This window comes from Macaca mulatta, chromosome 3 (genome assembly GCF_049350105.2).
Source record: "Macaca mulatta isolate MMU2019108-1 chromosome 3, T2T-MMU8v2.0, whole genome shotgun sequence".
Classification (NCBI taxonomy): domain Eukaryota; kingdom Metazoa; phylum Chordata; class Mammalia; order Primates; family Cercopithecidae; genus Macaca; species Macaca mulatta.
This window is the reverse complement of record NC_133408.1, coordinates 131886589-131911892: the sequence shown is the minus strand read 5'-3', so window position 1 is coordinate 131911892 and position 25304 is coordinate 131886589. Positions and strand designations below refer to the sequence as shown.

The window sequence follows — 25304 nt, the reverse complement described above, 5'->3', positions numbered from 1 at the left end:
GAATACACATTTTTCTTCTCAGCATATGGATCATTCAAGGATAGACCATATGTTAGATCACAAAATAAGTCTTAAAACATTCAAAAGCATTGAAATAATATTAAATATCTTCTCTGACCATGATGGAATACAACTAGAAATCAATAACAACAGGAATTTTGGAAACTGTGCAAACACATAGAAATTAAACAATATGCTCCTGAAAGACTAATGGATCAATGAAGAAATTAAGAAGAAAACTGAAAAAATTATTAAACAAATGAAAATGGAAACGCAACATACCAAAATCTATGGGATATAGCAAAAGTAGTAGTACTAAGGGAAGTTTGAAGCTGTAAGTACCTACATCAAAAAAAGGAAAAACTTCAAATAAGTAACCTAATGGTGCATCTTAAAGAACTAGAGAAACAAGGGCACACCAAACCAAAAATTAGTAGAAGAAAAGAAATAATAAAGATGAGAACAAAAATAAATGAAACAGAGATGAAGAAAACAATGAAAAAAGATTAATGAAACACAAAAATTAGCTTTTTGAAAAGATAAACAAAATTGACAAACATTTAGCCAGACTAAGAAAAAAGAAGATCCAAGCAAACAAAATCAGAGACGAAAAGGGCAATATTACAACTGATAACATAGAAATTCAAAGTATCATTACTGGCTACTAGGAGCAACTACATGCCAATAAATTGGAAAATCTGAAAAAAAATAGGTAAGTTCCCAGACAAAACCTACCAAGATTGAACCATAAAGAAATTCAAAACCTGAACAGACCAATAATAAGTAATGGGATCAAAGACATAATAAAAAGTCTCTCAGCAAAGAAAACCTTGGGACCCAATGGCTTCACTGCTAAATTCTGCCAAGCAGTTAAAGAATGCCTAATATCAATTCTATTAAACTATCCTGAAAAATAATGAGGAAGGAATACTTCCAAACTCATTCTACAAGGCCAGTATTATCCTGCTACCAAAACCAAAGACACATTAAAAACAAAAAACAAAAAAAAACTACGGGCCAATATCACTGATGAATATTGATAAAAAAAATCCTCAACAAAATACTAGCAAACTGACTTAAAAAAACACATTATAAAGATCATTCATCACGACCAAGTGGTATTTTTCCCAGGGAAGAAAGATGGTTCAGCATACACAAATCAATCAATGTGATACATCGTGTCAACAGAATGAAGAAAAACTATATGATCATTTCAATTGATACTGAAAAAGCATTTGACAAATTTCAACATCCCTTAATGACAAAAACCATCAAAACACTGGGTATAGAAGAAACATACCTCAACACACAAAAAAGCCATATGTGACAGATGCATGGCTAGTATCATACTGAATGGGGAATAACTGAAAATCTTTCCTCTAAGATGTGGAACAAGACTAGGATGCCCACTTTCACCACTGTTATTCAACATAGTACTGGAAGTCCTAGCTAGAGCAATCAGACAAGAAAAAGAAATAAAGAACATTCAAGTTGGAAAGGAAGAAGTCAAATTATCCTTGTTTGCAGATGATATGATTTTATATTTGGGAAAACCTAAAGGGCCTGCCAAAGACTATTCGAATTGATAAACAAATTCAGTAAAGTTGCAGCATACAAAATCAACATACAAAAATCAGTAACATTTCTATATGCCAACTGCAAACAATCTGAAAAAGAAATCAAGAAAGCAATCCCATTTATGAGAGCTACAAATAAAATCAAACACCTAAAAAGTAACTTAAGAAGTGAAAGATCTCTAAAATAAGTATTACAAATCATCAATGCAAGAAATTGAAAAGGACACCAAAAAATGAAAAGATACTCCATGTTCATGGATCGGAAGAATCAATATTATTAAAATGTCCATAGTCCCTAAAGCAATCTACAGATTTAATGCAATCTCTATCAAAACACCAATGAAATTCTTCACAGAAATAAAAAAAAAAATCCTAAAATTCATATGGAAACACAAAAGACCCAGAATGGCCAAAGTTATCCTGAGCAAAAAGAACATAACTAGAGGAATCATATTACCTGACTTCAAATTATACTACAGAGCTAAAGTAACCAAAGCAACATGATACTGGCAAAAAAAAAAAAACTGGCCACATACAGCACTGGAATAGAATAGAGAACCCAAAAATAAATCCATACATCTACAGGGAACTCATTTTCAGCAAAAATGCCAAGAACATACACTGGAGAAAGGACAGTCTTTTCAATAAATGATCTGGGAAAACTTGATATCCATTGGCAGAAGAATGAATATAGACCTCTATCTCTCACCATATGCAAAAATCAAATCAAAGTGGACTAAAGACTTAAATCTAAGAAATGAAACTAAGAAACTACCCAAAGAAAGCATTGGGGAAACTGTCCAGGACACTGGACTGGGCAAAGATTTTTTTTTAGTAATAGTCCATAAGCACAGTCAACCAAAGCAAAAATGTATAAATGGGATCATATCAAGTTAAAAATCTTCTCTAGAGCATAGGAAACAATCTAAAAAGTGATGAGACACCCACAGAATGGTAGAAAATATCTGCAAACTATCCATCTGACAAGGGATTAATAACTGGAATATATAAGAAATTCAAACAAACCTATAGGGAAAAAACTCATAATCCAATTTAAAAATGAGCAAAAGATCTGAATAGACATTTCTCAAAAGAAGGTACACAAATGGCAAAGAGACATATGAGCATCGTTGATCATCAGAGAAAAGCAAATCAAAACTACACTGTGATATCATCTCACCCCAGTTAAAATTGTGGGGAAAAGAAAGAGATCAGCCTGTTACTGTGTCTATATAGAAAGAAGTAGACATAAGAGACTCCATTTTGTTCTGTACTTGAGATGCTGTTAGTCTGTGACCCTACCCCCAACCTTGTCCTTGCAAGAGACATGTGCTGTGGTAACTCAAGGTTTAATGGATTTTGGGCGTGCAGGGTGTGACTTTGTTCCTAGATAAGCTAGGTATTGTCTAAGGTTTCTCCCCATGTGATAGACTGAAACTATGCTGCCAAAAGGTTTATGGAGATGTTTGCATATGCATCTCAAGGCACAGCATTGTCCTTTGAACTTATTCATGTCACAGAGGTTTTTGTTCATATGTCTTACTGCCGATTTCCTCTTTTTTTTGTTTAACCCTATTGTCCTGCCACTCCCCTGTCTTTAAGATGGTAAAGATAATTATCAATAAATACTAAGGGAACTCAGAGACCGGGGCCGGCGTGGGTCCTCTGTAAGCTGAGCGCCGGTCCCCTGGGCCCCCGCTTTTCTTTCTCTATACTTTGTCTCTGTGTCTTATTTCTTTTCTCAAGTCTCTCGTTCCACCTTACGAGAAACACCCACAGGTGTGGAGGGGCAGGCCACCCCTTCATCTGGTGCCCAACGTGGAAGCTTTTCTCTAAGGTGAAGGTACGCTGGAGCGTGGTCATTGAGGACAAGTCGACGAAAGACTCCCGAGTACGTCTACAGTCAGCCTTGCGGTAAGCTTGTGCGCTCGGAAGAACCTGGGGTAACAATGGGGCAAACTAAGAGTAAATATGCCTCTTATCGCAGCTTTATTAAAATTCTCTTAAAAAGAGGGGGAGTTAAAGTCTCTACCAAAAATCTAATTACGCTGTTTCAAACAATAGAGCAGTTTTGTCCATGGTTTCCGGAACAGGGAACTTTAGATCTAAAAGATTGGGAAAAAATTGGCAAAGAATTAAAACAAGCAAGCAGGGAAGGTAAAATCATTCCGCTCACAGTATGGAATGATTGGGTCATTATTAAAGTAGCTTTAGAACCATTTCAAACAGAAGAAGATAGCGTTCCAATTTCTGATGTCCCTAAAAGCTGTGCAGTAGATTGTGAAAAAGAGGCAGGGATAGAATCCTGGAAAGGAAAGGAAAGTTCACACTGTGAATGTGTATCAGAGCCGGCTATGGCTCGGTCAACGCAAAATGTTGACAATAATCAATTACAGGAGGTAGTATATCCTGAAACGTTAAAATTAGAAGAAAAAAATCCAGAATTAGCAGAGCCATCAGAGTCTAAACCACGATGGCCAACTCCTCTTCCAGCAGCTCAGATGCCTGTAACTTTACAACCTCAAATGCAGGTTAAACAAGTACAAACTCCAAAAGAAGATCAAATAGAAAAAGATAGAGTTTCTGTCATGGCAATGCCAATCCAAATACAGTGTCCACAATATCAGCCGGTAGAAAATAAGACCCAGCCGCCAGTAGCCTATCAATACTGGCCGCCAGCTGAACTACAGTATCAGCAGCCCCCAGAAAATCCGTATGGACAGCCAGGAACATTTCCAGTGCCACAGGGCAGGTCGCCATATCCTCAGCCGCCCACCATGAGACTTAATCCTACAGCACCGCCTAGTACACAGGGTAGTGCGTTACATAAAATTATTGATGAGGCAAGAAAACAAGGAGATATTGAGGCGTGGCAATTCCCAGTAATATTAGAAGCAAGACCACCTGGAGAAGGGGCCCAAGAGGGAGAGTTTCCCGTAGCTGAAGCCAGATATAAGTCTTTTTCTATAAAAATGCTAAAAGAAATGAAAGAAGGAGTAAAACAGTATGGACCCAACTCTCCTTACATGAGAACATTATTAGATTCCATTGCTCATGGACATAGACTCATTCCTTATGATTGGGAGATTCTGGCAAAATCCTCACTCTCACCCTCTCAATTTTTACAATTTAAGACTTGGTGGATTGATGGGGCACAAGTACAGGTCCGAAAAAATAGGACTGCCAATCCTCCAATTGACATAGATGCAGATCAACTATTAGGAATAGGTCAAAATTGGAGCACTGTTGACCAACAAGTAATAATGCCAAATGAGGCCATTGAGCAAATCAGGGCTATCTGCCTTAGGGCCTGGGAGAAAATCCAAGACCCAGGAACCGCCTGCCCCTCCTTTAATACAATAAGACAAGGCTCTAAAGAGCCCTACCCTGATTTTGTAGCAAGACTTCAAGATGCTGCTCAAAAGTCAATTACCGATGAGAATGCCCGTAAGGTCATAGTGGAGTTGATGGCATATGAAAACGCCAATCCTGATTGTCAATCAGCCATTAAGCCATTAAAAGGAAAGGTTCCCGCAGGATCAGATGTAATCTCAGAGTACGTTAAGGCCTGCGATGGAATTGGAGGAGCTATGCATAAAGCTATGCTTATGGCTCAAGCAATCACAGGAGTTGCTTTAGGAGGACAGGTTAGAACATTTGGGGGAAGATGTTATAATTGTGGTCAAATTGGTCATCTAAAAAAGAATTGCCTAGTCTCAAATAAACAAAATGTAACTACTCAAGCTACTACAAGAACAGATAAAGAGCCACCTGGCCTATGTCCAAGATGTAAAAAGGGAAAACATTGGGGTGATCAATGTCGTTCTAAATTTGATAAAAATGGGCAACCACTGTCGGGAAACGAGAGGAGGGGCCAGCCTCAGGCCCCGCAACAAACTGGGGCATTCCAAATTCAGCCCTTTGTTCCTCAGGGTTTTCAGGAACAACAACCCCCACTGCCACAAGTGTCTCAGGGAATAAGCCAGTTATCACAATACAGCAATTATCCCCCGCCACAAGCGGCAGTGCAGCAGTAGATTTATGCACCATACAAGCAGTCTCTCTGCTTCCAGGGGAGCCTCCTCGAAAAATCCCCACAGGGGTATATGGCCCATTGCCTGAGGGGACTGTAGGACTAATCTTAGGAAGATCAAGTTTAAATCTAAAAGGAGTTCAAATTCATACTGGTGTGGTTGATTCAGACTTTAAAGGCGAAATTCAATTGGTTATTAGTTCCTCAATTCCTTGGAGTGCCAGTCCAGGAGACAGGATTGCTCAATTATTACTCCTACCTTATATTAAAGTTGGAAACAGTGAGATAAAAAGAACAGGAGGGTTCGGAAGCACTGATCCAACAGGAAAGGCTGCATATTGGGCAAATCTGGTCTCTGAGAGCAGACCTGTGTGTAAGGCCATTATTCAAGGAAAACAGTTTGAAGGGTTGGTAGACACTGGAGCAGATATCTCTGTCATTGCTTTAAATCAATGGCCAAAAAATTGGCCTAAACAAAAGGCTGTTACAAGACTTGTCGGCGTAGGCACAGCTTCAGAAGTGTACGAAAGTACAATGATTTTACATTGTTTAGGACCAGATAATCAAGAAAGTACTGTTCAGCCAATGATTACTTCAATTCCTGTTAATCTATGGGGTCGAGATTTATTACAGCAATGGGGTGCGGAAATCATTATGCCTGCTCCATTATACAGCCCCACGAGTCAAAAAATCATGACTAAGATGGGATATATACCAGAAAAGGGGTTAGGAAAAAATGAAAATGGCATTAAAGTCCCAATTGAGACTAAGAAAAATCAAGAAAGAAAAGGAATAGGGTATCCTTTTTAGGGGCGGCCACTGTAGCGCCTCCTAAACCCATTCCATTAACTTGGAAAACAGAAAAACCGGTATGGGTAAATCAGTGGCCGCTACCGAAGCAAAAACTGGAGGCTTTACACTCATTAGCAAAGGAACAATTAAAAAAAGGACACATTGAGCCTTCATTCTCACCCTGGAATTCTCCTGTATTTGTAATTCAGAAAAAATCAGGCAAATGGCGTATGTTAATGGACTTAAGAGCCGTAAATGCTGTAATTCAACCCATGGGGCCTCTTCAACCCGGATTGCCCTCTCCGGCCATGATCCCAAAAGACTGGCCTTTAATTATAATTGATCTTAAGGATTGCTTTTTTACCATTCCTCTGGCAGAGCAAGATTGTGAAAAATTTGCCTTTACTATACCAGCCATAAATAATAAAGAACCAGCCACCAGGTTTCAGTGGAAAGTACTACCTCAGGGAATGCTTAATAGTCCAACTATTTGTCAAACTTTCGTAGGTCAAGTCCTTCAACCAGTTAGAGACAAATTTTCAGATTGTTATATCATTCACTATATTGATGATATTTTATGTGCTGCAGAAACAAGAGAAAAATTAATTGACTGTTACACATTTCTGCAAGCAGAGGTTGCCAACGCAGGACTAACAATAGCATCGGATAAGATCCAAACCTCTGCTCCTTTTCATTATTTAGGGATGCAGATAGAAAATAGAAAAATTAAGCCACAAAAAATAGAAATAAGAAAAGATACTTTAAAAACATTAAATGACTTTCAAAAATTGTTAGGCGATATTAATTGGATTCGGCCAACTCTAGGCATTCCTACTTATGCCATGTCAAATTTGTTCTCTATCCTAAGAGGAGATCCAGACTTAAATAGTAAAAGAATATTAACCCCAGAGGCAACAAAAGAAATTAAATTAGTGGAAGAAAAAATTCAGTCAGCGCAAATAAATAGGATAGATCCTTTAGCCCCACTCCAACTTTTGATTTTTGCTACTACACATTCTCCAACAGGCATCATTATTCAAAACACTGATCTTGTGGAGTGGTCATTTCTTTCTCACAGTACAATTAAGACTTTTACATTGTACTTAGATCAAATAGCTACATTAATTGGTCAGGCAAGATTACGGATAATAAAATTGTGTGGTAATGACCCAGACAAAATAGTTGTTCCTTTAACCAAGGAACAAGTTAGGCAAGCCTTTATCAATTCTGGTGCATGGCAGATTGGCCTTGCTAATTTTGTGGGAGTTATTGATAATCATTACCCAAAAACAAAAATCTTCCAGTTTTTAAAATTGACTACTTGGATTTTACCTAAAATTACCAGACATGAGCCTTTAGAAAATGCTCTGACAGTATTTACTGATGGTTCCAGCAATGGAAAAGCGGCTTACACAGGACCAAAAGAGCGAGTAATCAAAACTCAGTATCAATCAGCTCAAAGAGCAGAGTTGGTTGCAGTCATTACAGTGTTACAAGATTTTAATCAACCTGTTAATATTATATCAGATTCTGCATATGTAGTACAGGCTACAAGGGATGTTGAGACAGCTCTAATTAAATATAGCATGGATGATCAGTTAAACCAGTTGTTTAATTTATTACAACAAACTGTAAGAAAAAGGAATTTCTCATTTTATATTACTCATATTCGAGCACACACTAATTTGCCAGGACCTTTAACTATAGCAAATGAACAAGCTGACTTACTGGTATCCTCTGCATTCATAAAAGCACAAGAACTTCATGCTTTGACTCATGTAAATGCAGCAGGGTTAAAAAACAAATTTGATGTCACATGGAAACAGGCAAAAGATATTGTACAACATTGCACCCAGTGTCAAGTACTACACCTACCCACTCAAGAGGCAGGAGTGAATCCCAGAGGTCTGTGTCCTAATGCATTATGGCAAATGGATGTTACCCATGTACCTTCATTTGGAAAATTATCATATGTTCATGTAACAGTTGATACTTATTCACATTTCATATGGGCAACATGCCAGACAGGAGAAAGTACTTCCCATGTTAAAAAACATTTATTATCTTGTTTTGCTGTAATGGGAGTTCCAGAAAAAATTAAAACTGACAATGGACCAGGTTATTGTAGTAAAGCTTTCCAAAAATTCTTAAATCAGTGGAATATTACACATACAACAGGAATTCCTTATAATTCCCAAGGACAGGCCATAGTTGAAAGAACTAATAGAACACTCAAAACTCAGTTAGTTAAACAAAAAAAAGGGGGAGACAGTAAGGAGTATACCACTCCTCAGATGCAGCTTAATCTAGCACTCTATACTTTAAATTTTTTAAACATTTATAGAAATCAGACTACTACTTCTGCAGAACAACATCTTACTGGTAAAAAGAACAGTCCACATGAAGGAAAACTGATTTGGTGGAAAGACAACAAAAATAAGACATGGGAAATAGGGAAGGTGATAACCTGGGGAAGAGGTTTTGCTTGTGTTTCACCAGGAGAAAATCAGCTTCCTGTTTGGATACCCACTAAACATTTGAAGTTCTACAATGAACCCATCGGAGATGCAAAGAAAAGCGCCTCCACGGAGACGGAAACACCGCAATCGAGCACCATTGACTAACGAACAAGCCTTCATCACCATGGCACATTTATATAGAGGAAAAGGGAGGGAGAACATTGCGGGAAGTCAGGGACCTTGAATGCAGGGACTGGCTGAAGCCACGGCAGAAAAACATAAAATGTGAAGATTTCATGGACATTTATTAGTTCTCCAAAATTAATACTTTTGTAATTTCTTATGTCTGTCTTTACTTTAATCTCTTAATTCTATCATCTTCTTTGTAAACTGAGGAGGATATATGTCACCTCAGGACCCTGTGATGATTGCCTTAAACTGCACAAATTGTTTATGGAGCATGTGTGTTTGAACAATATGAAATCTGGGCATCTTGGAGAAAGAACAGGATAACAGCAATGTTCAGGGAACAAGGGAGGCAACCTTGAACTGGCCGCCGGTGAGCCGGACGGAACAGAGCCATATTTCTTCTCTTTTCATTATGCAAATAGGAGAAATATCGCTGAATTCTTTTTCTCAGCAAGGAACACCCCTGAGAAAGAGAATGCGCTCTGAGGGTAGGCCTATAAACGACCCCCTTGGAGGCGTGCCGCCTTTTACGGTTGAAGCCGAAGGGATGAAATAAGCCCCGGCCTCCTGTAGCGCTCCCAGGCTTATTAGGACGAGGAAATTCCCACCTAATAAATTTTGGTCAGACAGGTTGTCTGCTCTCAAACCCTGTTTTCTGATAAGATGTTATCCATGACTATGCATGCCCAAAAATTTTAATTTTAACACCATCCTGTGATCTCATCCTGCCTCCACTTGCTTTGTGATATTCTATTACTTTGTGAAATATGTAATCTCAGTGTCATGATGACAATGGTGGTTTTGTTGAAAAGAAAAGGGGGAAATGTGGGGAAAAGAAAGAGATCAGCCTGTTACTGTGTCTATATAGAAAGAAGTAGACATAAGAGACTCCATTTTGTTCTGTATTTGAGATGCTGTTAGTCTGTGACCCTACCCCCAACCTTGTCCTTGCAAGAGACATGTGCTGTGGTAACTCAAAGTTTAATGGATTTTGGGCGTGCAGGGTGTGACTTTGTTCCTAGATAAGCTAGGTATTGTCTAAGGTTTCTCCCCATGTGATAGACTGAAACTATGCTGCCAAAAGGTTTATGGAGATGTTTGCATATGCATCTCAAGGCACAGCATTGTCCTTTGAACTTATTCATGTCACAGAGGTTTTTGTTCATATGTCTTACTGCTGATTTCCTCTTTTTTTTGTTTAACCCTATTGTCCTGCCACTCCCCTGTCTTTAAGATGGTAAAGATAATTATCAATAAATACTAAGGGAACTCAGAGACCGGGGCCGGCGTGGGTCCTCTGTAAGCTGAGCGCCGGTCCCCTGGGCCCCCGCTTTTCTTTCTCTATACTTTGTCTCTGTGTCTTATTTCTTTTCTCAAGTCTCTCGTTCCACCTTACGAGAAACACCCACAGGTGTGGAGGGGCAGGCCACCCCTTCAAAAATGACTTTTATCCAGATAACAGGCAATAATGAATGCTGGTGAGGATGTGGAGAAAAGGGAACTCTTGTGTACTGTTGCTGGGAATTAGTACAGCCACTATGGAAAACAGTATGGAGGTGTCTCTGAAAACTAAAATTAGAACTAATATATGATCCATCAATCCCACTCCTAGGTATATACCCAAAAGAAAGGAAATCAGTATATCAAAGAGATATTTGCACTTTCAAGTTTACTGCAGCACAATTCACAATAGCCAAGATTTGGCAGCAACCTAAGTATCCATTAGCAGATGAATGGATAAAGAAATTGTGGTACATATACAAAATGGAGTACTATTCAATCATAAAAAATGAGATTCTGTCATTTGCAACAAATGGATGGAACTAGAGGTTGTTATGTTGAATGAAATAAACCAGGCACAGAAAGACAAACTTCACCTGTTCTCATATATTTGAGGAAGCTAAAAAATGAAACAATTGAACTCATGGAGGTAGGAAGTAGCAGGATGACTACCAGAGGCTATGAAGAGTAGTGGAAGATGGTACCATGGGAAAGTGGGGCATATGGATATATAAAGAGAATTAGAAAGAATAAATAAAACCTAGTATTTGATAGTACAATAGGGTGATTATAGTCAAAATAATTTAATTGTACATTTTAAAGTAACAAAAGAGTATAATTTGATTGTAACACAAAAGATAAATGCTTGAGGGAATGGATTCCTCATTGACCCTGATGTGATTATTACACATTGCATGTCTGTATCAAAAAATAATAAATTTATACCCCTACACACAAAATTTAAAAAATTAAAAAATTACACACAAAAATTAAAAAATTAAAAAATGAACACCACAGATAAATCAAAATGGATTTTTTTTACTTCAGCAGTGAAAGGAGTGTACTGACTCATTTCTGCATGTCGGGGTAGAAGTTCAGGTTTCTCACATGATCTCCATTGACACTTGGGGTTGAGGGGGGTGATCCTTGTTATTGCTGGGCAGAAGTGACAGTTCTGATTCCCCACTGGCCCTCTACTGATGTCTTTCTGGCTGGAAGGAGTAGAAGTGCATTGTTACTCCCCCCACGTGGCCTCCATATGTTGGGGACATGATCCTGTTACCGCTAGGTAGTGTGGAAAGTCCTAAGTCTCCACTAGGCTTCCTCTTCCATTACCCCAGAGGGAAGTGGGTGGGGTGCCTCATTACTACAAGGTGGGAGTGAAACATCTGCTCCCTACTTGGCCTTGTCTGACACTACCCTGGGGTGGGGGTAGACAGAGAGTGAGGTTGACATGCCTGGCAAAGGAGGAAATCAAGTCTCCCTACTTTGCTTTTGCTGGAGTGGGTCTGGTTGGTGTCAGAGTTTTTTCTATAATGTTTGGCTAGAGTAGAGTGACTGTTGTTTCAACGTGTTCTCTTTGCTAGGCTGTCCCTTTCTGGTTCCTTTAACTAGGAAGGGCAGGACTTTTTTGTCTGTGTACATTGGCATTTTTGGATTTTTGTCTTCTTTTGTTCCAAGTCTGAGATATAGGAGGCAAACAAACCAGAAATTCACCACCATGTGTCATTCCTTGGATCCCAAGATCCTTAGCTAGTTTGTCATTCTCTCCATATTTCCATTGTCTTATGTTTTATTTATAATGTTCAGTGTTTTTAATTGTACTTAGTAGGACAAATAGGAAAAAGTATGTCTATTCCATTTTCCCAGAAGTTGCTGCCTAATTTTTTAAATCCACGTTTCTCTAATAGGGTAAGAGGCAAAGGATGAATATTCTAAAATCAAATTAACCAATTTTTGTATTTGTTCATCAATAGAGGAAGCACTGCAAAGTACTAGATAACAAGATTTCTCTAAGTCATCTGCTCATTTTCCTCCTTCTCACTCTCTTACCCTCTCAGTAACATCCTATTTCAGCTACTTATAAAAATCTGTATATTTTTCTAGGTAAGACATGAAGGTGGGTGGACATTGTCTCAGTTTGGCCTCATGCTTACTCCACAATAAAACATGAAATCAGATGCCAATAATTATAGATCTTACCATACCAGGACAATAGGCAATGTTAAAAAATGTAGAGGATGTGCTCTTCATTTGTGTAGCCGTAATTTATATACTAACTACATTAATTGCATTAATTATATGATGTTACATTATATTATACTGCATTCATCATACCTGTTTTGCATCTTTACTCTTCTATTTGACAATGAGCTCCTTCAGGGAAGAGGAAGAACCAAATTGGTTATCTGGAACGTTGCAAGCACCTGATAAATGCTCTTCTTTCTCTTGTTGCCCACTCCCTTTTCCATCACCAGCTAGTTCAGGAATTAAGGCAAAAAGACCAGGGGAGAAACATCCACAACTAAACTAGGCTTGAAGGCTTGAAGAAGACCTGTGAATGAATAACCAGGTAGGTCTCCATCAGTCCCTCAAGTTGGATCTTGCAGGAAGTGCTGGCCACCTTTCACCCGACCCCATACATCTTGGGAGATCCTGATTTATGCAGACATCAGTGATTGGAAGGAAGGGTTGTGGTACCCTGTCTTCCACTTCCCTCTTTTAGAGTTCTGACCAATTTTGTCAATATTTATTCATTTGTACAATAAATGCTTATGGAGGAAGAGCAGGATGGAGTGAAAAGCACACCCACAGGCAAGGTTTTCCAAACTGTGACCTGAGGAATGCCATCAGGTGCTTGGTGATAATGAGTGTTCCATGATGAACTAAGTTTGAGAAATGCTGCTTACCACACTCAGAAAATCACAATGTGCATCACAGATTCTGAGAAGCTCTATAGTTAAAAAAAAAAAAGTCGTTTAGCTTTGTTTCCAGTATTTCCTCCCCCTCCTGACACCGCAAAATACTCACTGAAAGCACAATATTCATAGTTTCTTTAAACTTATTCATAAAGCTACTCCTAAGAGATATAATCCTAAAAGTTCCAACAGCAGGAAAACAATGCCAAAGACAGATGCAGGTGAAGAATGGAAACATGGAATAAAGAAGGTCTGATGTTCATTTGACTGAGTCAAAAAGCAGATAAGGATATGGTGGAATATAAAAGAGTTTTGATACAGTAGAGGCTAAAAACTAGGAGGAATTTAGACTTTCAGAGTGTATTGAGAGGATTTTGAGAAACCAATGATTATACTGGTCAAGAATGGTGGATTTTTTTGCCATAATTTGAATTGTCATGTATCAATCAAGTTCTCAGCATGAAACAAATGGCATATTAAAATTAGGATGTTCAAGGAGGATGTAATGAAGGAACTATTTAGAAAGGAAGGAGTAGAACATAGGGCATAGTGGATATATCATAATGGATAGCAAAATATCTTGGGGCCACAAACATTGGGGAGGTGTATGGCCTTCCCTAGGCCAGCATGGATGAGGGGAAGGAGCAGTTCCCAGAAGCCACATTGAGCATCATGTAGATAGAACTGCTTCAAGAAGGGCAGTGATCCACTCCAACTGTCTCCAGGCCCCCACTTCAGCTGAACCCACAGAAGTCAACTTCCTAAAGTAAACAGCAGTGTGGAGAGGAGGGTGGAGAATAGATATGGAATGGCAAAATGAAGATATCTGGCACATGTCTGAAGATGAAGAATCTGGAAACTACCAGCAGGTATTTTAACTCTACTATTTCCTGACTAGCTGTGTCTGTTCATGATTCATGCAACACTTTTATTTGTTTTGTCCTTCCTTCTTCTTCTACTTTTATTTTAGGTTCCAAGGGTACATGTGCAGATTTCCTACGTAGGTAAATTGTGTGCTGCTGAGGCTTGGTGTACAAATGATCCTGTCATCTAGCTAGTGAGCATAGTATCCAAAAGTAGTCTTCCAATGCACACATGCCCCCACCTTTCCCTCTCAAGTAGGCCCCAGTGTCTATTGTTCCCATCTTTTTTTTTTTTTTTAATTTATTTATTATTATTATACTTTAAGTTGTAGGGTACATGTGCATAACATGCAGGTTTGTTACATATGTATACTTGTGCCATGTTGCTGTACAGCTGCACCCATCAACTCATCATTTACATCAGGTATAACTCCCAATGCAATCCCTCCCCCCTCCCCCCTCCCCATGATAGGCCCCGGTGTGTGATGTTCCCCTTCCTGAGTCCAAGTGATCTCATTGTTCAGTTCCCACCTATGAGTGAGAACATGCGGTGTTTGGTTTTCTGTTCTTGTGATAGTTTGCTAAGAATGATGGTTTCCAGCTGCATCCATGTCCCTACAAAGGACACAAACTCATCCTTTTTGATGGCTGCATAGTATTCCATGGTGTATATGTGCCACATTTTCTTAATCCAATCTGTCACTGATGGACATTTGGGTTGATTCCAAGTCTTTGCTATTGTGAATAGTGCTGCAATAAACATATGTGTGCATGTGTCTTTATAGTAGCATAATTTATAATCCTTTGGGTATATCCCCAGTAATGGGATGGCTGGGTCATATGGTACATCTAGTTCTAGATCCTATTGTTCCCATCTTTGTGTTCATGTGTATTCAATGCTTAGCTACAAATTATAAGGGAGAACATGCGGTATTTGGTTTTCTGTTCCTACATTAGTTTGCTTAGGATAAGGGCTTCCACCTGCACCCATGTTGCTGCAAAAAATGACTTCATTTTTTTAAATGGCTGCATAGTATTCCATGACATATATTTACCACATTTTTGTTATCCGATCCAGCATTGATGGGCATCTCCATTGATTCCATGTCTTTGCTATAGTGACTAGTGCTTTATGCAACACTTTGAAAGGCAGCACCCACTGTGTCAAGACATTGTGTTGAGACAGTGAAGACACAAAGATAGTAAGATAGAGACTAGCCCTTAGGTATGTAAAATAGCTATAAACAGAGTGAAAATAAGGAAATAATTAAAATATAGAGTGAAACAAAGAAGTATAGAAAGCATATGGGAGTTCAGTGCAGAGAATTTTCATAGCATAAATGCAAATATCAAGAATTTTAAAAGTATTTAAATCTGATTTCAGCTATCAATGAATGAATTTAATTTCATTATTATAACAAAAAATAATCCATAATCAAAATTTTAGCTACTCAAAAAACTTGCTTTCTGAATTAAAGTGTATGATAAACACAAGTTCATAAATGCTAATTTTTTGTGAAGCACCAGCATTTTGTGTTTAGTCTCTGACACTTTTAAACAGTCTTTAAAATATTTATTCTCAAAAAGGAAATCATTAGTATTGTTTTAAATAAACTTTAACTTATTTTCTTTTTGGCATATTTCTCTCCAGGCTTTGTCTATATGTATATGTTCTTGACCTGGGCTCTCTGAATCCAAAAAACTTTATACTATTCTTTAAGTAAAAGAGGTAGAATATTGTGGTCATGGGGTTTTTCAAATAATTCAGGAAGTCTCAGCCATATTTGGGCTAGACCTAGCACTATGCCAAAATAGCATGGAAAATCATTGATAAGCCTGCCTGAGTCATCTGTTTAAACTGAAGAATGGGATAACGGTGTCATTGCCCGTACTGATAGAGATGTTTTGCATAAGAGAGAGTTAACAAGGGACAATGAATTCTTTTGGAAATTAAAAAAATTGTACTAAAATCTTGATAGAAATAGAAAGCCTCAACTACAAACTGGCTTGAACATATAACTAAAATATTATATTTATGACTTTGATAATATTGTTTAGTTTTGTCTTTCTATTCTTGATTAATAATATATATGTATATACATACACACACACAAACATACATATATATTCCTTCCCTCACCTTGCCTTTCCCCCCATCCCCAAATAGAATAATGTGATTCCCTGCCTATGATATTAGAATGTTGTGTGCACCAACCCCCATGCTTGTGGTTGAAATTCTACAGATACAAAAGCTCTTTTGCAGTCTACCCACACATTCAGGAGTCACAAGGCAGGTTTCTGAAGTCAGTCCTTTTTTCCCTTTACTTATGGCATTTGTAAAGGGTTACATTTTCATCTTTATAATGGAAATGGAAAAAGTAAAATGTGATTTATTTTATAAAATTTCACTGCACAGGTACATTTGAAAGAAGGAGGCCACTCTAAAGTGAGGCATATCTCAACACTCAGATTATTTCAAAAGAATCACAACAAAAATAAAAATAATAAAAGCTATTCTGGCACACAGTGCCCTTCAGGCTCAGGTCCTGCCTGGCCCAGCCCCATTCCTTGGTGGCCTCCATCCACCCTTCCTCACATCCAACATCTAAAACTCTGACCACACTGAATCGCTTCCGGTTCCAGCCTTCTAAACTGTTCTATACTGCTCTCCGCATCCACATTCCTCCTCTATTGTCCATCTGACATGCATCTATTCCATTATCTAGGAAGCTACTTTCTTTTTTAGAGTATCTTTTAGATTCACAGCAAAACTGAGTGGAAGGTAAGGAGACTTCCCATGTACCTCCTATTTCTACACATTGATTGCCCCCCGACCAGAGTGGGGACACATTTGTCACAATGATGACTCTACACTGACACATCATCACCCAAAGTCCAAATAGTTTATTTTAGGGTTCACTCTTGGTATTGTACATTCAGTGGGCTTGGACAAATGCATAATGATATGTGTCCACCATTGTAGTATCTTACAGAGTAGTTTCACTGCCCTAAAAAATTATCTGTGCTTCATCCCTCACTCCCCCAGTCTCTACCAACCACTGATCTTTTTACTATCTCTGTAGTTTTGCCTTTTCCAGAATGTGATGTAGTTGGAATTACACAGTTTGAACCTTTTCATATTGGGTTCTTTCACTTAGTAATATGCATTTAATTTTTCCCTGTGACTATTCATGGCTCATTTCTCTTTAGCACTGCATGATATTTCATTGTCTTGATGTACCACAGGTTTTCATCTATTCACCTTCTAAAGGACATCTTGGTTGCTCTGGAATCTTTTTTAGCCCCTAAACCACTCTCCAGAGAGGTAATTGCTCTTTTCTTGGTCCCCACTGCCACACCCCACCATCTTGCATCATGGCGTCAATGCACATTGCTAAATTTATGTCCTGTCTCCTAAGCCGTAAGCTCCTCGTCTAATCATTGTGCTCCCCATATCTAGTCCAGTAGGCACTTAAAATAATCGCTAAATGGATAAATACAAAAATTTCTTTTTATGCAAGAGAAGTGATAGCTTTGAAGAGCAAGAAAAATATGAAATGAAGGCAATCAACTTTTTTTGCTTGTATCTTATGTATTGGGTATTGTCTTAAATACTTCATTACAGTATTTAGTGCTCAACTCATTCAATGAGGTAGGTATTGAAATCCCATTTTTTCCAATGCAGAAACAGGGGCTTAAAAAAAGTAAGTTACTTGACCAAGAAGCCACACGTCAGCAAACTGGCAGCCAGAACAGAAGCCCAGGTTTCTCTGACTGGAGAGCCTAGGAGCTTGGCTATACACCAAATATAATCATACTCTTACATAGCGTCCTGTGTAGAGAAGGAAATCATTTAAATTTAGCCACCCAGTTGAGAAAGCAAAAACTGGGTTTCAACTCAAAGGTCACTTTTCCTTTTGACCCAAATTGGCTCTTTTGAAAGAGCCCGGTTGAAAATATTTCATCATATATCTTTGCCCTTGCACTTATCTGTAAGCATTCCTGCTTTTTTCTTTGCTATTCTGATTTCTCCAAACTGCAAGGGCAGAGGTCTTTCACCTCAGTGTCAGAAGTTCCAGTTGGGACAAAGGACTACAGTTGCAGAAAGTGCTCCCTGAAAATCTTGTGTTTAATCTTTGTTTTTTTCCCAAGAGCAACAAATCTCTTATTTTTTTTTCATTTAACAAATATTTCTATTGAAGACTTTTGATATGCCAAGTATTGATAGAGGTATTGATGTATACAATGATAACCCAGTTGCCCACCATGATATTGCAGCTAAGAGGGAGTTTTTTGAAGATCAAGAGAGTTAAGGTCACTGAAAGTCCTTGATAGGTTCTGGAACTAGGAGGGTTATTACTTGTTCTGGTTATAAATTGGCTTAAAACAAATGGTTTTTATGATATCTTCTAGTTGTATAGATTGACTGGGCTCTGCTAAAGGGTTCTCATCTCATGAGGTTGCAGTCAGATGCTTATTGGGCCCATCTTGGGGGCTGGCACTTGATGCTAGCAGTGGGCTAGGTCAAGTTACATAGTCACCCCATGTAATATGGGCTTTTCATAGAATAGTCACTGGATTCAGACAGTACGGGATCGTCACAGTTCAGGATCTGGTCCTTGGCTTAAAATACCCTGAAACCGATTTGTCAAGCAGGGCTCTCAGAGGGAGACCCCAGGGATGATGAGCACTGGGAGGCTCCCCCCTGGTCCTGTGACCCATGCATCCAGCTCAGGACCCTCAGGTGGGGGCTGCAAAGAAACTGGTCGTCCCTTGAAAGCTGGAGCAAGCAAGCAGGTACACTTGGACCTGAGGGTGTGGATTCTCCCCAGGCTGAAGTGGATCTTGAGGTGGCAAGGAACGGAACAGCCCAGCGCCCTGGGAGAGTGGAGGGTGACTGTGAACTGGGCATCAGCAGGTGCATGCCCCGCAGCCACTGGCTTTTCCGTTACATGCGAATCAGTAGGGCCAAGTTCACCCTTGGAAAGAAGTTGTAAAAATTGGTTGATTCCTTTGAAGGCCTTTGTTTTGGAGGCTTCTTTGAAGGGTCTTGCCTCCAGTTCTGACCTTGGAGCAAGTGTTAAGTGGCCTCGAGGAATGTCATTGAGGCTCCTTTTGGAACAGATTCAGGAAGAAAAGGCTGTCTTAAAGGTGCTCCCTTCTCTTTGTGAGGGGGATTCAATAAATACGTGTGTTGTATAACATTCCTTGTATTATGTAACTATTAAAACTTTTACAAATGACTTTCATATACATCATCTGACTGTTCAGACTTACAGGGTGTCAGACATCTGCTGTTGATGGCTGTGCTTTTTGAACAAGCGTAGTGAAGCAAAAATTCCCTCCCCTCCTGCCCACCCCCTGTTATGTCTCTTCCTCCATGTCTTACCCCTCCCCATCCTCCCATTGTTAGGCTTGTTCTTTACTTCTTCTTTCTGGGAGGTCCGGTGGGGAGGGGGCTTCTACATAGCACCCTGTGTACCTGTCACCCAACTTCCTTCAATGATGACATGTAGTGACTGTAGTTCAAAATCAAATCCAGAACACTGAAATTGGTACAATACTGCTACTATACTACTACAACTTTCATATATATATATATATATATATTCTTTTCCAAAATTAAGAGCACACAATTTGAATAAGTCTTCTCTTTTATTCTGTATAGTGGGTAAGGCTCAGTCCTCAGATATTACTGTAATTATGGGCTCCCCTATTTTTTCATGTACAATTACATGGCTTTAGATAAGAATCTTCTTTATATATATTTATATTAACAAAAGCCTTTTTAGATATTAATTTGTGATAAAATGAAACTGACCCAGAAAATGATACACACTTTTACACACACACACACATACACACAAACTGGCAAAAGAACAGATGCTTATTGAGCCTCTGCTATATGCCAAGGACTTTGCCAAACACCAGAACACAGTGACGCAAGGACAGTCCTCTCCTCAAAGAGTTCATACATCAGAGCATGCGCCTTAAGCTGAGATATAAGAAAAATGCATTTCTAAAAAAGACCTCTTACTGAGACCTGGGGACAAATGACTGCATTATGTGTCAGGAAAGACACATTTTGTCCTAACATCAGGAGTTGATTCTGGTGAACCAAATAGAAGAACCATCATTGTTAAAGTTGGGTATAACTGGATAATCTGGGGTGAAACTAGGAAAATAAAGAAGCCTGGGCTAGAAAAGGATTGAACTCAAGTAAGTGGCACATGCTGGGACCCATCTGTGTTTTGTCTGTATCCTGAGGGCCACACCTCAAACATCTATTGCTTTGATGTCATGTTCAAGCCATACGAACAAATCCTCCTCCTTCTAAAGAATTCCTTATCTCCCTCACTGTCACAGCATTTCCCAGCTGGCTTCTATCCTCCCTCCTCCTCTTGCTAGGCTGTGAGTGTTTCTCATAGCTACCTGTTCTCTGTTCTTACCATCCCAACTCAGAGTCCCATCACCCTTAGCCGCTTGCATGTTTTCTCTTAAATAAAAGCATCTTATGTAGCTTCACTGATTTGAGGTGTGTATTAGTTTCCTGAGACTGCTGTGACAAATTACCACAAGCATGGTGGGTTAAAACAACAGAAGATTCTTCTCTCCTAGTTCTGGAAGCCAGAAATCCAAAATCCAGCACGATTACAATTCCTTCATGGACTCTAGGGGATAATCAATTTTTTTGTCTCTTCCAGCTTTTGGTGGCTGCTGGCATTTCTTGACCTGTGGCTGCATCACTCTGATTTCTGCTCCCATGATCATATCACCTCCTCTTCTTCTATGTCAAACCTTCTTGTGTCTCACTTTTATAAGGACACTGGACCCTGGATTTAGGGCCCACCAGAATAATCCAGGATGTTCTCCTCAAGATCTTTAATTATATCTGTAAAGACCTTTTTTCCAAGTAAAGTCACCTTCATAGGTTCTGAGAATTAGGATGCGGAGATGCCTTTTTGGAGGCCACCATTCAACCCACTGCAGGGCTTTTCCTGACCAGTCCCTCTGGGTGGGTACCAGTATTTTCACCACATTATGCTCCTATTCAGAGTCATCAATGGTTTTTCATTTTCTCTCTCTTCAAATCTGAATTCCTCTGCCTGGCATTCTAGGCTTACCACAATTTGGGCCCACCTAAATTTGGTACCTCACCAACATCCCATAATTTACTTCATCAGACATTTAGTGAATGTCTACTATGCCTAAGACACTGTTTCTAGGCTTTTGGGGACACTAAGATAAATACAGTATCACTCAGCCTTCACAGAGCATGTGGCCCTGCTGAGAAGACAAATGCATACAGCTATGAAACACAACACGACAAACAACACTGTCCCTTCCCACCAGGCAGCCTCTGCGCTATGCACACTACTGCTACTCTGCTCCATGCATCCATTCTCATACTGCTATGAAGAACTGCCCAACGCTGGGTCATTTATAAAGAAAAGAGGTTTAATTGACTCACAGTTCCACAGGCTGAACAGCAGGCATGGGTGGGGAGGCCTCAGGAAGCTTACAATCATGGCAGAAGGGTGAAGGTGAAGCAAGAACATCTTCCCATGGTGGCAGGAGAGAGAGAGGGAAGCAGGAAGTGCTACACACTTTTAAACAACCAGATCTTGTGAGAACTCACTCACTATCATGAGAATAGCAAGGGGGAAATCTGCTGCCACAATCCAGTTGCCTCCCACCAGGTCCATTCCCCAACATTAGGGATTACAATTCAACATGAGATTTGGATGGAGACACAGAGCCAAACCATATCACATGCTTTTAACTATTATCCATGACGTGTGACACAGTTTAATCACATAGTCCTACAGCTTCACTACTGTAATCACCTTTTGTGTCACTCAAGAAAATGTTTCTTAAACATAAGAACTTCTGCTTCTCTTACTTTCTACCAGAGTTACTATAACAGTGTTACAAATAATGGTGTATATGTCTTCGAGTGAGACTTTACTTGTACTGAAATCATTTGTTGCATCTGAGATCACTGGCTGAATTGGTAATTTACTTCACAGGTAATTGACCCTGTGAAGTAAATTTGGAGAAAATAAATGGTGTGAAAAAGAGCACCCCCTCTCTGCCAGCCTTTAATGCTAAAGGGGCAGCAATATACTCAAGCAGAAAAAGCTAGAGGCCCTGGGAGGGGCTCGACCTCCATGCAACTCCAGCCAGGGCAAAACAGTGAACAGGGAAACATGGTTCAGAGAGAGCCAGCGAGTGTCACCAGCTATAGCAACTAGACTGTGCAAACGACAGTAAAAAATACTTTTATTTTTCTTTTTATAGACATGTAAGAATTTTTATCCCAGCTACTCAGGAGGCTGAGGCAGGAGAATCGCTTCAACCCGGGAGGTGGAGGTTGCAGTGAGCCGAGATCACCACTGCACTCTAGCCTGGTCGACAGAGCAAGACTCCGCCTCAAAAAAAAAACAGAAGACAAAAAACAAACGGTCCTTATAGCAGACATACAAAGAGTTGAAGGAAAAATCTCTAGCTTTAAGAAGTCAAACCAAGTGACATGGTTTTATGTTTCTATTCACATAAATTTATCGAAATTTCCTAAACTAAGCACACTTTTTAAAGTACCTTAAAATTTTTAAACAAAAGTTGAAAACTTAGGAGATAAAATCATTTCTAATTCTGGTTTATTTTGGACTATCTCCCAGAAGTTTAAATATATATATTAAATATATAAAATTATATATATTATATATGAACTGTAGTTATATATAGATATATAAATATAGATATATAACTATAGATACATAAATATAGGTTTATATTATATATATAATATAAAAAAGCCACCATAATGTTCAAGCCATTTGGCAACCATTTTTTCTTTATACAAATTATATTTTGTTATATTCTTCAACTTAATTTTCTAATGATTATATGGTATTCCATTTTGTGAATGCACCAAAATTTAATATATAATTTCTTACTGTTAAATATTTATATCTTTCCAATTTTCAATATTATAAGTAATGCTACTAAAAGTATCGTTTTACATATCTCTTAAATCCTTAGAATTATAATTGCTGTCTTGAAGGATATATATATATTTACATTTTTTTACTTACATTATCAAATAACAAAGAAGTTTATATCAATGACCATTTCACATTAGAAATGGAAAGAAATAGGAATGTCATATTAGATTTTTTTTATTCATCAAGTTACTAGGCAAAAAAAAATGATATTTTGTTTTAATTTGCATTTCTTTGATTATTGAAACTGTATACATTTTTTTTTATATACTTTAGGTTCTAGGGTACATGTGCACAATGTGCATGTTTGTTACATATGTATACACATGCCATGTTGGTGTGCTGCACCCATGAACTCGTCATTTGCATTAGGTATATCTCCTAATGCTATCCCTCCCCACTTCCCCCACCCCACAACAGGACCTGGTGTGTGATGTTCCCCTTCCTGTGTCCAAGGGTTCTTATTGTTCAATTCCCACCTATGAGTGAGAACATGCGGTGTTTGGTTTTCTGTTCTTGCGATAGTTTGCTGAGAATGATGGTTTCCAGCTGCATCCATGTTCCTACAAAGGACATTAACTCATACTTTTTTATGGCTGCATAGTATTCCATGGTGTATATGTGCCACATTTTCTTAATCCAGCCTGTCATTGGACATTTGGGTTCGTTCCAAGTCTTTGCTATTGTGAATAGTGCTGCAGTAAACATACGTGTGCATGTGTCTTTATAGCAGCATGATTTATAATCCTTTGGGTATATGCCCAGTAATGGGATGGCTAGGTCATATCGTATTTCTAGTTCTAGAACCTTGAGGAATCGCCACACTGTCTTCCACAATGGTTGAAGTAGTTTACAGTCCCACCAACAGTGTAAAAGTGTTCTTGTTTCTCCACATCGTCTCCAGCACCTGTTATTTCATGACTTTTTAATGATTGCCATTCTAACCGGTGTGAGATGGTATCTCATTGTGGTTTTGATTTGCATTTCTCTGATGGCTAGTGATGATGAGCATTTTTTCATGTGTCTGTTGGCTGCATAAATGTCTTCTTTTGCGAAGTGTCTGTTCATATCCTTTGCCCAATTTTTGATGGGGTTGTTTGTTTTTTCTTGTAAATTTGTTTGAGTTCTTTGTAGGTTCTGGATATTAGCCCTTTGTCAGATGAGTAGATTGCAAAAATTTTCTCCCATTCTGTAGGTTGCCTGTTCACTCAGATGGTAGTTTCTTTTGCTGGGCAGAAGCTCTTTAGTTTAGTTAGATCCACTTGTCAATGTTGGCTTTTGTTGTCATTGCTTTTGGTGTTTTAAATATGAAATCTTTGCCCATGCCTATGTCCTGAATGGTATTGCCTAGGTTATCTTCCAGGGTTTTTATGGTTTTAGGTCTAACATTTAAATCTCTAATCCATCTTGAATTAATTTTTCTTCTTTGAGAAATGCATGGCACATGCATTTCTTCTTTGAGAATTACCTGATTATATCCTTTCCCATTTTTTTTTCCTGGAGGTGATGTGATGGCTTCTCTTTTTTTCTTTTTAGAAGTTATTTTTTTAAGATAGCAATTGTTTATAATAAATATAGTTTATAATGTTAATAATGCTTTTTGTCTAATTTTAAAAATTTTGTCGTCCAGAGTACCAATCTTTGTGATACATTTTCTTCTTTTTTCATCATGTTTGTATCAAGATGTAGTTAAACTCATGGCACATTTTAAACATCTGTAAGTCAGAAGGATCACTTTTGGAAGAGGCCAATTATTGGCAAAAGTAATTCATTATCAAGACAAAAAGTAAATGTACTTTGGAAGCGTAAAAATCTTAAAAATCCTTAAAGAACCCTTTATAAAAGCAATGCAAAGTATTTACTGTATATCTGAATAATACACACTTCATAATTGTGCCTTACCCCACCTCCTAAAATCTTATACTGATCTGTGTTTTGGGTTTGAGAGCCACCTTAATGTAGAAATGCAAGAATCAGCAGGATCAAGTTCAAGAAGAATGAAGCCAGATGGTTCTGCAAGACCCAATATGAATAGACATATACAACAGGAATTATTTAAACTGCTTAACCATTCGCACAAAAATGAGTAGGTATATTTAAAGAAAACTTTTTTAAAGCAGAAGTTATCTGCAATATTCCAGTTGAGAGAAGATATATTCACAAGCAGTTTGGACAAGATGACTCCAG

The 25304-nt window shown here is 38.5% G+C and overlaps 1 protein-coding gene across 1 annotated transcript; it reads left to right on the top strand.

The window, feature by feature from the left end:
- The first annotated feature begins 2773 nt into the window (after nt 1-2773).
- On the top strand, nt 2774-7326 carry LOC144339897 (endogenous retrovirus group K member 24 Gag polyprotein-like). The gene has a single exon (XM_077997097.1). The coding sequence runs from the start codon at nt 3527-3529 to the stop codon at nt 5612-5614; it is 2088 nt and encodes a 695-aa protein (XP_077853223.1). The 5' UTR covers nt 2774-3526; the 3' UTR covers nt 5615-7326.
- The last annotated feature ends 17978 nt before the right edge of the window (nt 7327-25304 follow it).